General features: G+C 45.5%; 1 protein-coding gene across 1 annotated transcript in view; it reads right to left on the bottom strand.

Annotated features, from left to right (window-relative positions):
* The window catches only part of FLVCR2 (FLVCR choline and putative heme transporter 2), a 60,762-nt gene that overhangs the window by 34,386 nt on the left and 13,637 nt on the right, over positions 1-12,739 (bottom strand). The window contains exon 2 of the mRNA XM_019640362.1: positions 1,731-1,872. Within this exon, the coding sequence (XP_019495907.1) occupies positions 1,731-1,872 (142 nt within the window). The remainder of the gene's footprint in view (positions 1-1,730; positions 1,873-12,739) is intronic.

Here is a 12,739-nt window from a genome sequence, read left to right on the forward strand (position 1 = left end):
ATGACAGATGAACTTCCCTCCCCCACCACCAAAAACCCTCTCGCCCTGACTTCAGAGCCTTGCTTCTTTCTTCTCAGGAAGTAGTTCTGGGTAATCCCTCCTGGATAACTTCCCGCTGCCGGGAACCTCTCATCTATTATCTTGCCTGTTCACCTTCCCTTCCATCAGGGGAAAGAAAGCACTGCCAGTGGTTATTTATCTCTGTAACAACAGGTGCTTGCTCAAGGACTTGGCAACCGCAAGCCAGAGATAAAGATCTTTCAGTTCTTTACTCAGTGAGCTATTATCTGTGCTTGACAATAAAATGCCAAAATGTAGAATGTCCCACCTCCAGGGTTTCACCTGCAAAGAATGAGGCCATCATCTGCTACAAACAGAAGAAATTGGAGCTGGGCACATTAGTATACAATTTGAAACTTAAAGCCTGACTCAGAGGATCCCTGGCTGAACTGTTCTCTCCTGCTCTCATCCACAGCTCTACAGCTTCTCAACCTTCCAGGAACGCCAAACCCTCTTGACCAAGAGATCCTGCCAGCTTTTAGAAGCTATCAGGCAGCACTTTCTCAGCTTGGACCCTGAGGAGGGAATGACACAGTGAGAACAGATGAATGAGGTACTTGATTATCAAACTGTTTAACTCTGGAGGTGAGGCCAGAAGGAAGCAATGAACCCTTTAACACGTGAGTGAAACTTTCAGATATTAGGAGGAAAACTGGTTAACCTTTAGACGGGTGACTAACTAAAAATGAAAACCTCTACTCTGCTGTTTCTGAATTTATCACAGCCCAGGCAATATCACTCAGATGATAAAAGAGGATATAAAATTATATTATTCATCAACTGAATGGTGATGGGTGGTAACTAGACTTGTGGTGATCACTTTAAAGTGTGTACAGATGTCAAATTAGAATGCTGGACACCGGAAACTTATATGATAAAAGAATTTTTTTAAATTATTTTAACCAAATATCTCAATGATTAAATGTACACACATATAAAATAGTAGTTATCTGAAGTTGGCGGTTAAGATGAACTCATATGAGGCTAAATCAGTGGTTATTCTTTTCTTTATGCTTTTTTTTTGTATTTTCTAATTTTTCCACAATGAGCATATATATTGCTCTTATAACTTTTTTTTTTTAAACTGGTACCCAGGCATTCTCAAGTGAATCCATGAGATTATTAGTGTTTGTGGGTCAACTCTGTTTTGTTTTGTTTTGTTCCAGAAATTTAGTGTATGGCATTAGATAAGTTTAGGCTTGAATCCAATCTCTGGCACTTACTAGCTATTTAATCTTGAATAATTTATTTAGCTCCTCTCAGTCTCCTCTTCCTCTTTGTTAAATGGGACTGATAATGGCAGCTTCTCTCAGAGTGTTGTTGATTACATGAGATCAGGCATGCATAGCACAGTGAGCTGTGATCTCCTAAGTGCTCATGGGGTTTTACCAAGGGGATCAGCAGTCTGCCCATAATTCTGGTGAGGTCATATTAGGGAACTGTTTAATGATAATTAAACCTTTATTGAGCCACTAACAAAGCACACAAGACCAGCTAGCACTGTTCTGGGGGCAATGGCTTGGGCTAAAGCATTTGAAGACCATGAGAAGCCTGGCTCCCAGTTCCTGTCAATATCCAGGGTAGTCAAGGCCCATGTTCACAAGGGCTCCACCAGCGCCAGCAGCACCTCCCTGCCTCCCCATCCCCCAGCAGTCTACAAATGAACTTACCGAAGATGACAAGGATGAAAAGCAGAGTGGCCACACCTCCTATGATGTAGAACATGATGCTGATGTGGTAGGCAAGCTCGTCCTGGTCTTTGACATTGGGTACCAAAACAGGAGGGACCAAGAACCCAATCGCAATTCCAAGCTTTAGAAGACAGACAATCACCGTTACCAATGGCTAAGACGTGACAGCACAGATTTAAAGAGACTGCTAATAAGAAACATAATCCCAGTCTTTCTTAAAGCCCAAACAGGGACTGTTTCCTCCCTCAAGAGACCAGAGAGAGCTTTCTTTTGATTGACAATTCAATTTACACATACCTCTGACCACCCTCACCATCAATACCTATGGAAAAAAGTTCTAGTTGGGGTTCTCAATGCAGGCTGGCTCTTCTCTAGCTGCAAAGTAATAAACAGTGGTTCCTATACTCGCATCTCTATAATAGAGTAAAACAGTGTTGACTTTCTTCTTGTGTCACTTAAATTCTTGATTTCACTGAATCTGTCAACCAGGAGCTCAGAGACCAGCTGGGGGAAAAGTTTTACACCTTATGACCCCCAAGAACTTGCATTCAGTAAGACAGATAAGCCTAAGGTTGTTACGTCATTTATAAACATGAAAGTTTAAGTTCATTGTGTATAACGGTTGAAAAAGCATCAGTGGTGTGAGGTTATATGCAACTACATACATTTATACACACAGGAAATGGCACAGGCATACTGACTACAAACACAAACATGCACACACACACACGAACAAATTAAAACATCTCATATCTCCCTTGGAGTTCAAATTCCAGTGACCTAATACTAATGGGACTTCGGTGTTTCTGAGGTCACAGATGCCTTGATTCAGTAGTGACAAGCTGTGACACAACTCCCAAAGCCCTTTTGCCACACGTCATACCAAGGGGGAAATTGAAAAATAGCCTGAGAATTCAGGCAAGCTTCAAATTCCAAGAGTGAAGGAAGATAAGTAAGTCCTTTGTATTAAGGTGCCACTTTTCCTTTACTGTACCGAAAGAAACTACAGGTAGAGAAGCAATTTACTTTCATTCCACACTACTGCTCCATTCATCAGCTGCCAATCTGCTGACAGGCTCGACTGGTTTTCCAGCCTGTCGACTATAGCCACTCAGGATGGTCTCCAGTGGTTCCCAGCTCTGGAATGTTCACAAGTCATCAGGAATAGGCTCAGTATAGGGTTCTTCCACTGTATGTCATTGCCTAATCAACAAATCAAACAGATCTTTAAAGTATCTACCATGTGAAAAGCATTCTGCTAAGATATATTAGGGCAGCGGTTCTCAACCTTCCTAATGCCACGACCCCTTAATACAGTTCCTCATGTTGTGGGGACCCCCAACCATCAAATTATTTTCGTTGCTACTCTATAACTGTCATTTTGCTACTGTTATGAATCGTAATGTAAATATCTTTTTGTTTTCCGATGGTCTTAGGCGACCCCTGTGAAAGGGTCGTTCGACCCCCAAAGGGGTCGTGACCCACAGGTTGAGAACAGCTGGCTTAGGGCATACCACGATGTATATGGCAGGATTCCTGCCTTCAAAGAGCTTTATAATCAATCTAGTAGGGGCAGAGGGGATTCAAAACAAAGAAAAGATAACACAAATGGTGACATTTGTGTGTTGAAATTATAGAATGTCATAGTTTGAAAGTTCCTTTGTCATCCTCTATTACAACCTGATTGTTAGAGGGCCAAATGGAGGCTACATGAGGTTGAGCTCTAGAGGTTAAGTGACTAGTACAGGGTCATACAGAGTTCTAGCAGAGTTAAGAAAACAGATCTCTTGGTTGCTCAGACCAGCACCTCCTCCACGAGGCCTGGCAATGTCCTCTGGGGCTAAGAGTCTTGAGAAAGGCTCAAGTGAGCAGGCCTCTTCAGAAGGGGAGGTATTTCATGTCCTCGGAGCTTTATCTGATCCTCAGTCACACTGATTTGCCGGAGTTGAGTCCGGCTTCTTAACTGTTGATTTGCAAGACTTTGAGCGTAAAAACCAGCCACAGCAAGAGGGGCAAATGCAACCCTGATAGCTGGAAACCTATGTCCACTGCAGATGATATCTGGCCTCCTAAGTGCTTTGAAGTTGGAGATCTTGAAGTTAAATAGAATCCCAGAGGGTCCCTTTTGCAAGAATGAGGGAAGTGATGGGACATCATCCAAGGTTCTGTGATTCCTCCATTCCCAAAAGGACCCTGATATAAGATCACCTTATCCCCAGTAATCTTCTGCCTTGAGAAATAAGGATGGAGAGGCAGACTGGGAGAGTCAATTTTCATTTTCTATTTCATTCTTGCCCTTTCTGCAAACTCAAGGCAAGCTCTAGACACTGTTACATCATCAGTGGTCATGAGCACTTCCAGAGTGAATGTCACAATTCAAAACACATCTGTGCAGCCTGAGGGTTTTGAGTAACAGGAGGAAGCCATACTTTGTATAACGCATCGCTTGGCTCATGCATTTGGCAGAGCAAAAATAAACCCACCGGCTGCATCTGGGGTATGATTCCCACACTTAACCCACTACACAAAAACAACGCATATGTTCTATTGGCTCTGAGAGCCGCAGAACCACTGTCCCCATCACCGTCCACAACAGGACACTCGACAAAGCCCAGAGTCACGATTAAATCAGAACCCTGGCACAAAGCTGCCCTCCCAAGTGCTTCCTGAATACACCCAGACCATCAAGGTAGGACCCCGGGACTTCTACAAAAGGCAGTGAGCTCTATGTCAACACCATGGTGAGGGCTTTGGTCCTCATGGAACAGGGACAGAAACATTGGTCCTGTCTGGGCTCCTTGCAAAGATCCCAGGCACCTCATCCTCCTGACTCAGGCCAAAGGTTGGCCCTGCTCTTCTTGGTAGAAGGCCACCACCTCAGCAAACAGGTTCTTACCCACCCGACCTCATTCCTCCTCTGTGCATCCCTCCCCAGGCACACCTGCTCTTCTGAGACAGGTGAGCCCACTTTCAGCCCCAGGGTGGGGCTCCTATTGCCTCATTCTTTTCCCCTGGGCACAGTCACCAGGTCAGAGTTGGGCCTGTTCTCTCAGATTTCAGAAGTCCTAGGAACTGGCTCCCTGGCAGTAAGGGTCAAAAATGCCCGCTTATTGGGTCAGCAGTGTTCCCTGTAGCAGAGTCCCCCAGCTTGAAGACTTACTTCAAACTTGGCATCCCTATGACCTTCTCTGGGGCTCACACCCATCTTGTTCATTTTTAAATGAACCCCTCACCGTCTTCCTTCTACCTCAACATTCCTCAGAGACATCTTCACTCGAATACAGTGGTTAGCGTCAGAAGGATCTGAGTTCAAATCCCAGCACTATCAGTTACTAGATGTCTAACCTTGGGCAAAGTTCATTCACCTCTTTGTGCCTATTTCCTCATCCGCAAAAGGAAGATAATATTACCTAGTTACACTACCTAGCTCTCAGGGTCATCCTGAGGACTAAATGAGTTCATACGGATGGACTGTTGAGCAGAATGCTTTACACCGTGGAGGCGCTCACTGCCCATCTGCAAGCCTGGTGCTTCCGCCCTGTGCACTCTCACACAGCCATGGGGTCAGGAAGGAGAGGAGAAGCCACCGGGCTCACAAGACACGCCTGGTTTACTTACAGCAGTCACATGAACCACCCTTCCCTGATTCTCCCTCTCTTCCTTCCCAGTTCCTCCTCTCGGCTCTTTCTCAGTTCTCTCCGTCACCCTTGACTCAGCCCTCTCACCTCCACCCTGTCCCAGGCCCTCCAAGCCTCTCAGGCAACGATGATCTCCCCTCCACTGCCCTGCACAGTGTATTCCGATGCACGCAGCACGAAGTCTCTGCTTGAAGACCCTGGAGGAGGCAGCCCTCTCACAGGGAGGACACAAAGCCAAACCCCTCAGCCTGCTGTGCTTGCCTTTCTTCACCTACTTTCAAGCTACCTTTCCAGTCCCATCTCCACTACTTCCTTCTATGTCCGCGGTACTCCAGCCAGATTGGATGATTCACGATTCCAACCTTTTCATCGTTTAGTCTCTACCTCTATGCAGGCAGCTTCCTTGCTGGGCAAGTTCTCCTTCTTTTAATCTTTCAGAGCCTATCTCAAAGTCAGTTCCATCACTGGTTTTCCTTGATTATCCTAGCTAGACATGATCTCCTTGCCCTAAACTCCTCTAATCCTTTAGTTTTGAGTTATTTTTCTGACACTAAGCTGCTGCCTGGTAAACAAAACAGGGCTTACTCAATAAACAGGTATTGAATGAATGGGCAGCAGTTAACTGACACATCAGAAAAATATCACTTCCCTTCCGGATAAGCCTTGAGCGCAGACCAATGGAAAGAGTTGTTCGGAAATTTAAATCTAGACAAGGCTCTCAGAGAAAGCTTGCTATTTTAAAAAACATGGTTGAGGGCCCTTTTAAAATCAGAGTCACATGGAAGATAAATTGGAGTTCAGTCTACATTTCCACATACTTAAATCCCATTAACACATATAAGCAAACTTATTAGCACACAGCATGATGCCATTCCCCACGAGGGTGTTTTTATGAGTGATGAGGCACATGTGCATATCTACACATCTCTATGTATACTAGCAATGGTCTTACTAAAGATTAATCTGATGCTAAGGTTCCCAGAGCACCACAGTTGAGGAACACTTAAGCTACATAGATAAATGCAGGAAAATGTTAGCGTATAAAGGGTCATTTGAGTCCATACAGAACTTATGGGCACTAAAATGTGCTAAAAATGCAGGCTGCCTAATCTCCATTCCATACAAAAACATGCCCACACACTCCTGGGATTGTGTGGCTTGACACTTGTGTCTCAGGTGTGGACAGCACGGTCACCAGCCAGGAGGCCACCAAAGAAGCTTCATCTCCCAGGACCATGTCCATGTGAGGGATTCGGTAAAACATTAGGAAGTGACTTCACACTTATTTCCCACCCCTGGTGTATACTGGTGTGGGCATCAAGCACCACAAAGATGGTGCTAGGAAGGCATGCTTGCACACTCCAATGCACCATTCTCACCCTATAAATACCCTTCTCTCTCTCTCTCTTTGGTATCATGTAGATGACTGCTTACATATAACTAATCTGGGCAAAATAATGCACCAACAGGGACTCCAGGATTCCAAATGTAAGGGACCAGGTGAGAGTGAAGGCACTCTGCAGTAAAGTCACCTTTGGAAATGTGGAGGGGGCTCAGAGGGCAGTCCTAGGACTGTGTCTGTGGATGCCCCAGAAAGGAGCAAGGAGAACAAGGTGGCTGCTAGGGCACTGAAACCCTGAAGTTAAACAACAGTTTGTCTAATGATGGCAAACAAGCCCCCAGCCATGTAGGAACGTGAGGCAGCTCCTAGACAAATGCCAGGGTAGCAGTAATGTGCATGCAAAGCATGCTCGTCTGATAGTATTTTTGAAATCTCCAAATCCAAGCCCTGGGCTTCTCCTGAAAAGGCCGACACAGGATTTTACGGAGGTAGCAGACTTTTAAGAACAAAAATAATCCCATTGATTTAGGGTGGGTGGGTAGGGGAGAATCACTCATGAAAGCATTCATGGATTTAGAAGGCTAAGCTTTGGTCTCTAAGAACTTAGGGAACAGGATCACAGCTGGTCAACTCTAAACTGCCTCAGAGCTCCTGCCCCAGTCCCAGGGTTTGTCCTCAAATCTGTGATTATGTTGGTGGTTTATACTATCTTGACATTCTTGGATTTCCTCAGACCTTTGTGGGAGAATAGGTTAGGGAAACACAAGAAACAGCAACTACTGAAATTAGGATAGCATACAATGATTGATTCCTAAGTAAGAACAGTAATAACAGCCGATAGATACATCATGCTCGCCATGCCACAGGCACTATCCTAAGCCCTACACACACACACACACACACACACACACACACACTCATTCCCACCCCCACCCCCACCCCTATTTTAAAATTGAGAAAATTGGCATTTAAGTAGCTTGCCCAAGGTCATATAACAGTAAGTGATAAGGCTGGACTTCAAGCTCAGGCCATCTGTACTAGAGTCTGTACCCTTAACCATTAGGCTAAATGCTCAGGCCTTTATCCAACCTAGAAGGAAGGAAAGTAATACGTAATGAGCACCTGTGTGCTAGGCAGCATGCCAAATGGTTTTTCACATGTCATTTCATTTAATGCCTCACAACAACCCCCCAAAGTAGGCATCGTTATCTCTGGTTTGGTTTTTACAGATGAGAAAACATCTGTAATTGGCCCAAGCTCCCCCGGCTTCTTTCTTATGGCAAAACTGAGATTCAAACCTATGGCTGTCTGACCTCCACATCCCTTTAACAAGGTGAATGCCATGGAAGTCATTGCCCTCAAAAACTTGACAATTCCTCCAGTTTTATATGCTCAACTCTGTCATTCAAGCACGTCCCCATATGTCTAGCTGTTGGAGGAAGCAATGGTGAGAGGTGTCTCCAGCCATTGTCTGCTTTGATTTACCACTTAGTTACATCCTATGGGATTTCTTGTTCTTATGTAATGCTTAGTTAGGGTGTTGTCTCTCTAACTAGCTTGTTAGCACCTTGAGAACAGGGACATTGACTAATAGTTCCTTGTGTGACATCTCCCCACACCATGCCTGGCACAATGCCAAGAACAAAGATGGCGCTTGGGAAATGTCTTCTGAATAAAGGGATGACTCTCAGAAACTCAAACCTAACTTCAGTATTTCCAGTCTTCTCTACAGCAAACAAGCTGGGCACAGTAGCAGTTTGCTGAATTGCAAGAGTTTACCATCAAAAGAAAGCAGATGCAAGGTAAAATGACACAGGGACGACCTCAGATTTGGAGTTCCCCAAGATCAGACATGGTTCCCCAAGATCAGACATGGAGGCCACTGGAATAGAGGCCTCCCTCAAACCTACACTCCCCACCCTCAAACCTACACTCAACATTTATTGAACACCTGCTGATATGAAGCACCATACTAAGAGGTAAGGGAGGACACAACACAAAGAGCTCACATCACCAAGCTTATAAGCTATCTAATATACCTTGATCTTGACCTACAGCCTTGGTGCTGGGTTTCCTCCTCATCTTTGGGGCATGCAAGGTAGCTGAAGAGCAGAGGTACCCTAGGGCTGTGAACAGAGAAGATGCTACATTTAGGGAAGGGGTCTGAGTTCTACAAGGAAGTTTTTTTTGATTAAGAATGAAAAGGAATGCCGACAAAGGGCTTTCTTGATTTTTCGGCTGAGCCTCATACTGGTGCCTACTTTTCAATCATCAACTCAGGAGGCTGCTGGTATACACACTCCACTCCTCCTTTTAAGGGTCACGGTTCCCCCTTGAACTTTCCTCATGGTGACATCTGTAAAGAGTCAGTCTAGGTCTACATGAGAGCAGACGTGAATCCTCCTCTGCTTCCCCTTTCACTGAGAGCCCAAATCACTACTGGCTTCACCACTTAAAGGTCCCTCTGCTGAGTGCTGGTGGCCAATGACCACAGGCTTGCAACACTTCCCCAGCGACTCAGCTGGAAAAGAGGAAAAATGAGGGGCTGTCTTTCAAACCACCAGGCCAGCCAAGGTGGCAGAACGCAGACTTCATTTTTTCCATGTTTTTCATATTTGAAGTAGGCAACACGCAAAGCTCCGTTCAAATGCTTTAGCACTTCCCACCACCTCTGTCCCAGACACCAGTACACAGCAGCCAACAGAAGGATCCTACTGTCCTGTGTGCTATTGCCCTGATCAACTTGACCACTCCCTGCCTTTTGCCACATGGTGGTAAAACAGTCCAAAGCAGAAGAAGCACTTTCTCCCTTGTCTGCGATGTCACATGCTGCCACTTCTAAAAGTAATTCATGTGACAGTAAATGTTTCTAATCTTCCCGAGGTTTTTTTCTAACTCTGGTTGGAGTTTTTTGGTAACAGGTCAAATTCAAATCCCCGCAATTACTCATGGCAGGCTGTGGAAGAGTCGTTGCTTTATGAGCCATGAGCCAGACCCAGTTTCTCTTACTTCAGGGTGTGCCTCCAGAAACAGGCAGCGTGAGCCCCATGTAGTTTCTTCTTAAGATGCCAACTTCATAAGTTAACTAACCCTGCCTCACGATCCCAGAGAGAAATGTGGAAAGAAAAAGAAATCTAAACCTGGCACCAGGAAAACTATTAGTCACCCATATTCAACACCACCCCAAGACAGCAGCACCATCATATCTGGCCCTGTAATTTAGGGAGTCACTCAGGGACCTACTTACACAAAAATATCTCCCAATGTCCTGCCCTGAAGCCACTCTCCTCCTCCTTGGCCTGACATTTCCACCATTAGTCACTCCATAAGAGACTGCCTTACAGTCTAATCTCTCCTCCCTTAAACATGAACTCGGGGACACTTTCTTTCCCATTCACTGTTGCATCCCCAGAGTTCAGGATGTTGATTGGCACAGAATAGATGCTCAATAAATATTTGTTCAATACACAAATAAAGGCTATGGTGCATTGTTTCAAAAAAACCATAGCTCCCAAGAACTGAATGTCAAGATGAGTACTGAGCCCTATAAATGGAGGGTGTGGCTACTAATCCAGGGTTGCATTTCATGAGATAGACAGGCCAAGGGGATGAGAGCCTGCAATCACCGACTCTCATTTGTCACATTGCCTGCTGTCAACTGGAGAGACACAGGGAGGCTGGCCGCAGGGAATATAATCTAGGACAAGTACAGTTCAAAGAGAGACAAAGACTGGATGGCCAGGGGCCTGTGTGGGTTATTTGAAAGGACAGCAATCTGGCCCAGATCTACTAGAGGTACCCTAGTAAAGGTCATGGATTTTTGTGTAGTAGCATGAGAATTCAGGGCTAGCCATTCCTGGGGCAGGTAACAGGGTACCCTCTCTTCCCTACGGAGAGGGAGGGAAACTGGGAAGTGAAAACGCAACATCTGCACAAGGACTGGCCGAACCCTACCAGTCCCCATTTGTTACCATCGATCACTGCCACCTCTGTGGTAAGGCCAGGGCCACCAGGACCATAGGAGAACACTCCTCACTTCCGAGCCCTGTCTCCTGATGGTGGGGAATCAGTTCCGTGCTATGCTATCAGTTCCACCTCCATTTTCCTACGTGAAGAGCCATCCTGGGCACATATAGAAAAGCCGCTTTGTGCCAACCCTTGGCAAAAGGCCCTTCTTGGAATCAAAAGGAAGCAGAATGCTCTGCAGAACTCCTAGAGCCACAGCATGGCTCATCAGAAGGATCAAGTCAGCAAGGACACTCTAGAACCCAGGAGGAGCTCTGGGAGAGCCTCTTACAGCCAGAATAACCAGAGTTTATTATGAAACAAAGAGCTGACTGTAAAAGAAAGAAGGTAGAGCCCTATAAATGAAGGGTGTGGTCCCTAATCCAAGTACAATCCAAGGTTGCACTTCAGGAAATAGGACATGATTTGTGTACAGGGAAGCTCTTTTATTTTCGGGGTGTTGGGGGGCAAGTCCAGAGTCTTTTTTTTTTAAGAGCACTTAAAGGCCAGTATTTGCACAATATTCCAGTTTTCAAGGCACGGTACATCCAATGTACAATCTGAGCCTTGAGTTAATATAATAACAGGATGCCCAAAGTACAGATGAGGCAACAAAGCCCTAAGAGTAACATGATATTGTCTCCATTCCATACTGCGTTTAAGCAACTTGCTGAAATCACAGAATTCATCGGTGGTGACATAAACATCAGGATTTCTGACGCTCCCATTCCTAGCCCCTGCTCTCTTCCCACAGAACCTTCTGAGCCACAACAAGGCACCAAGCAGCTACCTGTCCCAGGAAGACATGGTCTGAAGCTTGGGATGATCTAAAGTCTGAAGGGATTGCAGATAAAAAAGGGGCTCTGTAACAAATCTGAGTGACCTGATCATAAAATTCCTAACTGGGCAAGTCATGGTGGGTAGTCATGCCCAGGCCTATAAAAAGGCTTATCTTTGCCTTAAGCAAGCCCTGTCCATTGTGTATCTAGGTTAACATACCAGTTGACATGTCAGAGGAATCCTCTTTTTCAGACCCCTCAGAGGCATAACCACCCTCTGGGGAGCACCATATCTTGTGAACTATCCTGTAATCCAATCACAGAGATTTCCACACCTTGCTTTCTCTCACCTTCATGTAATCTTCCTTCCTTCACCTCTCTAATTCCAAATGTATAATAGGAACTGCAAAATTGTCATTCTCTGTAGCATCTGAGAGCTTGCTTCCTGGCACGTTGTCAGTTTGGCTCAAATAAACTCTTATAAAAATTCTCTACACATTTGGATGTTCTTGTATCAACAGAATCATTTGCAACAGGGTTTGTTGTATACCTGAGGAATGTGTTTGGGTCATCACTAAATGGATTACATATTTACTCTGCACCTCTTATCAAAGTTCTTTCTGAGCAGAGACAGAAGACAGTCCAATGAGAGGAGAGAATGTCAATGTTTCTACTAAGTCCCTAAACAAACCAGCCAGTGACCCAGGCCCTGAGAACACAACTTCCTTTCCCTCCACAGTAGCGTTCTGAGAACCAAATGTTAGCAAGCACTGTCCTCACTCCACAGATAAATAAAGCAAGGGGTTGTTGAGATGCCGGTCCCAAGGTCAAACAGCAGGCCAAAGGCCGATACTGTCTCTTGGTGGCCAGGACAGTGGTGCTCGGGACTCAGGAGGCTGGTGAGAGGGCGAGGGGAGAAGAATCTCCAGAGAACCAGAGAGCTCTGATCTTCCCAGGCCCCACCCCCAGCTCAGCCAGCCCCAAAGAGGGAGGGGCTCTACCACCTGCAGCTCCCCCTGAGAACAGGCTTGAAGGCTTTAGGAAGTGAGGAGATAGGTGGAAGAGATTTTCTCAAGGCAACCAGTTACACAGAAAAGGGGATCAAGATTAGTAAGAAGGTTGGGTCAAGCTGCATTCTCCCCCCACCTTAACACCCCCCCACACACACACACACACTCACACACACACACACACACACACACACACACACACACACACGCCCTG

The sequence above is a fragment of the Hipposideros armiger genome, unplaced genomic scaffold (genome assembly GCF_001890085.2).
Source record: "Hipposideros armiger isolate ML-2016 unplaced genomic scaffold, ASM189008v1 scaffold_49, whole genome shotgun sequence".
NCBI lineage: Eukaryota > Metazoa > Chordata > Mammalia > Chiroptera > Hipposideridae > Hipposideros > Hipposideros armiger.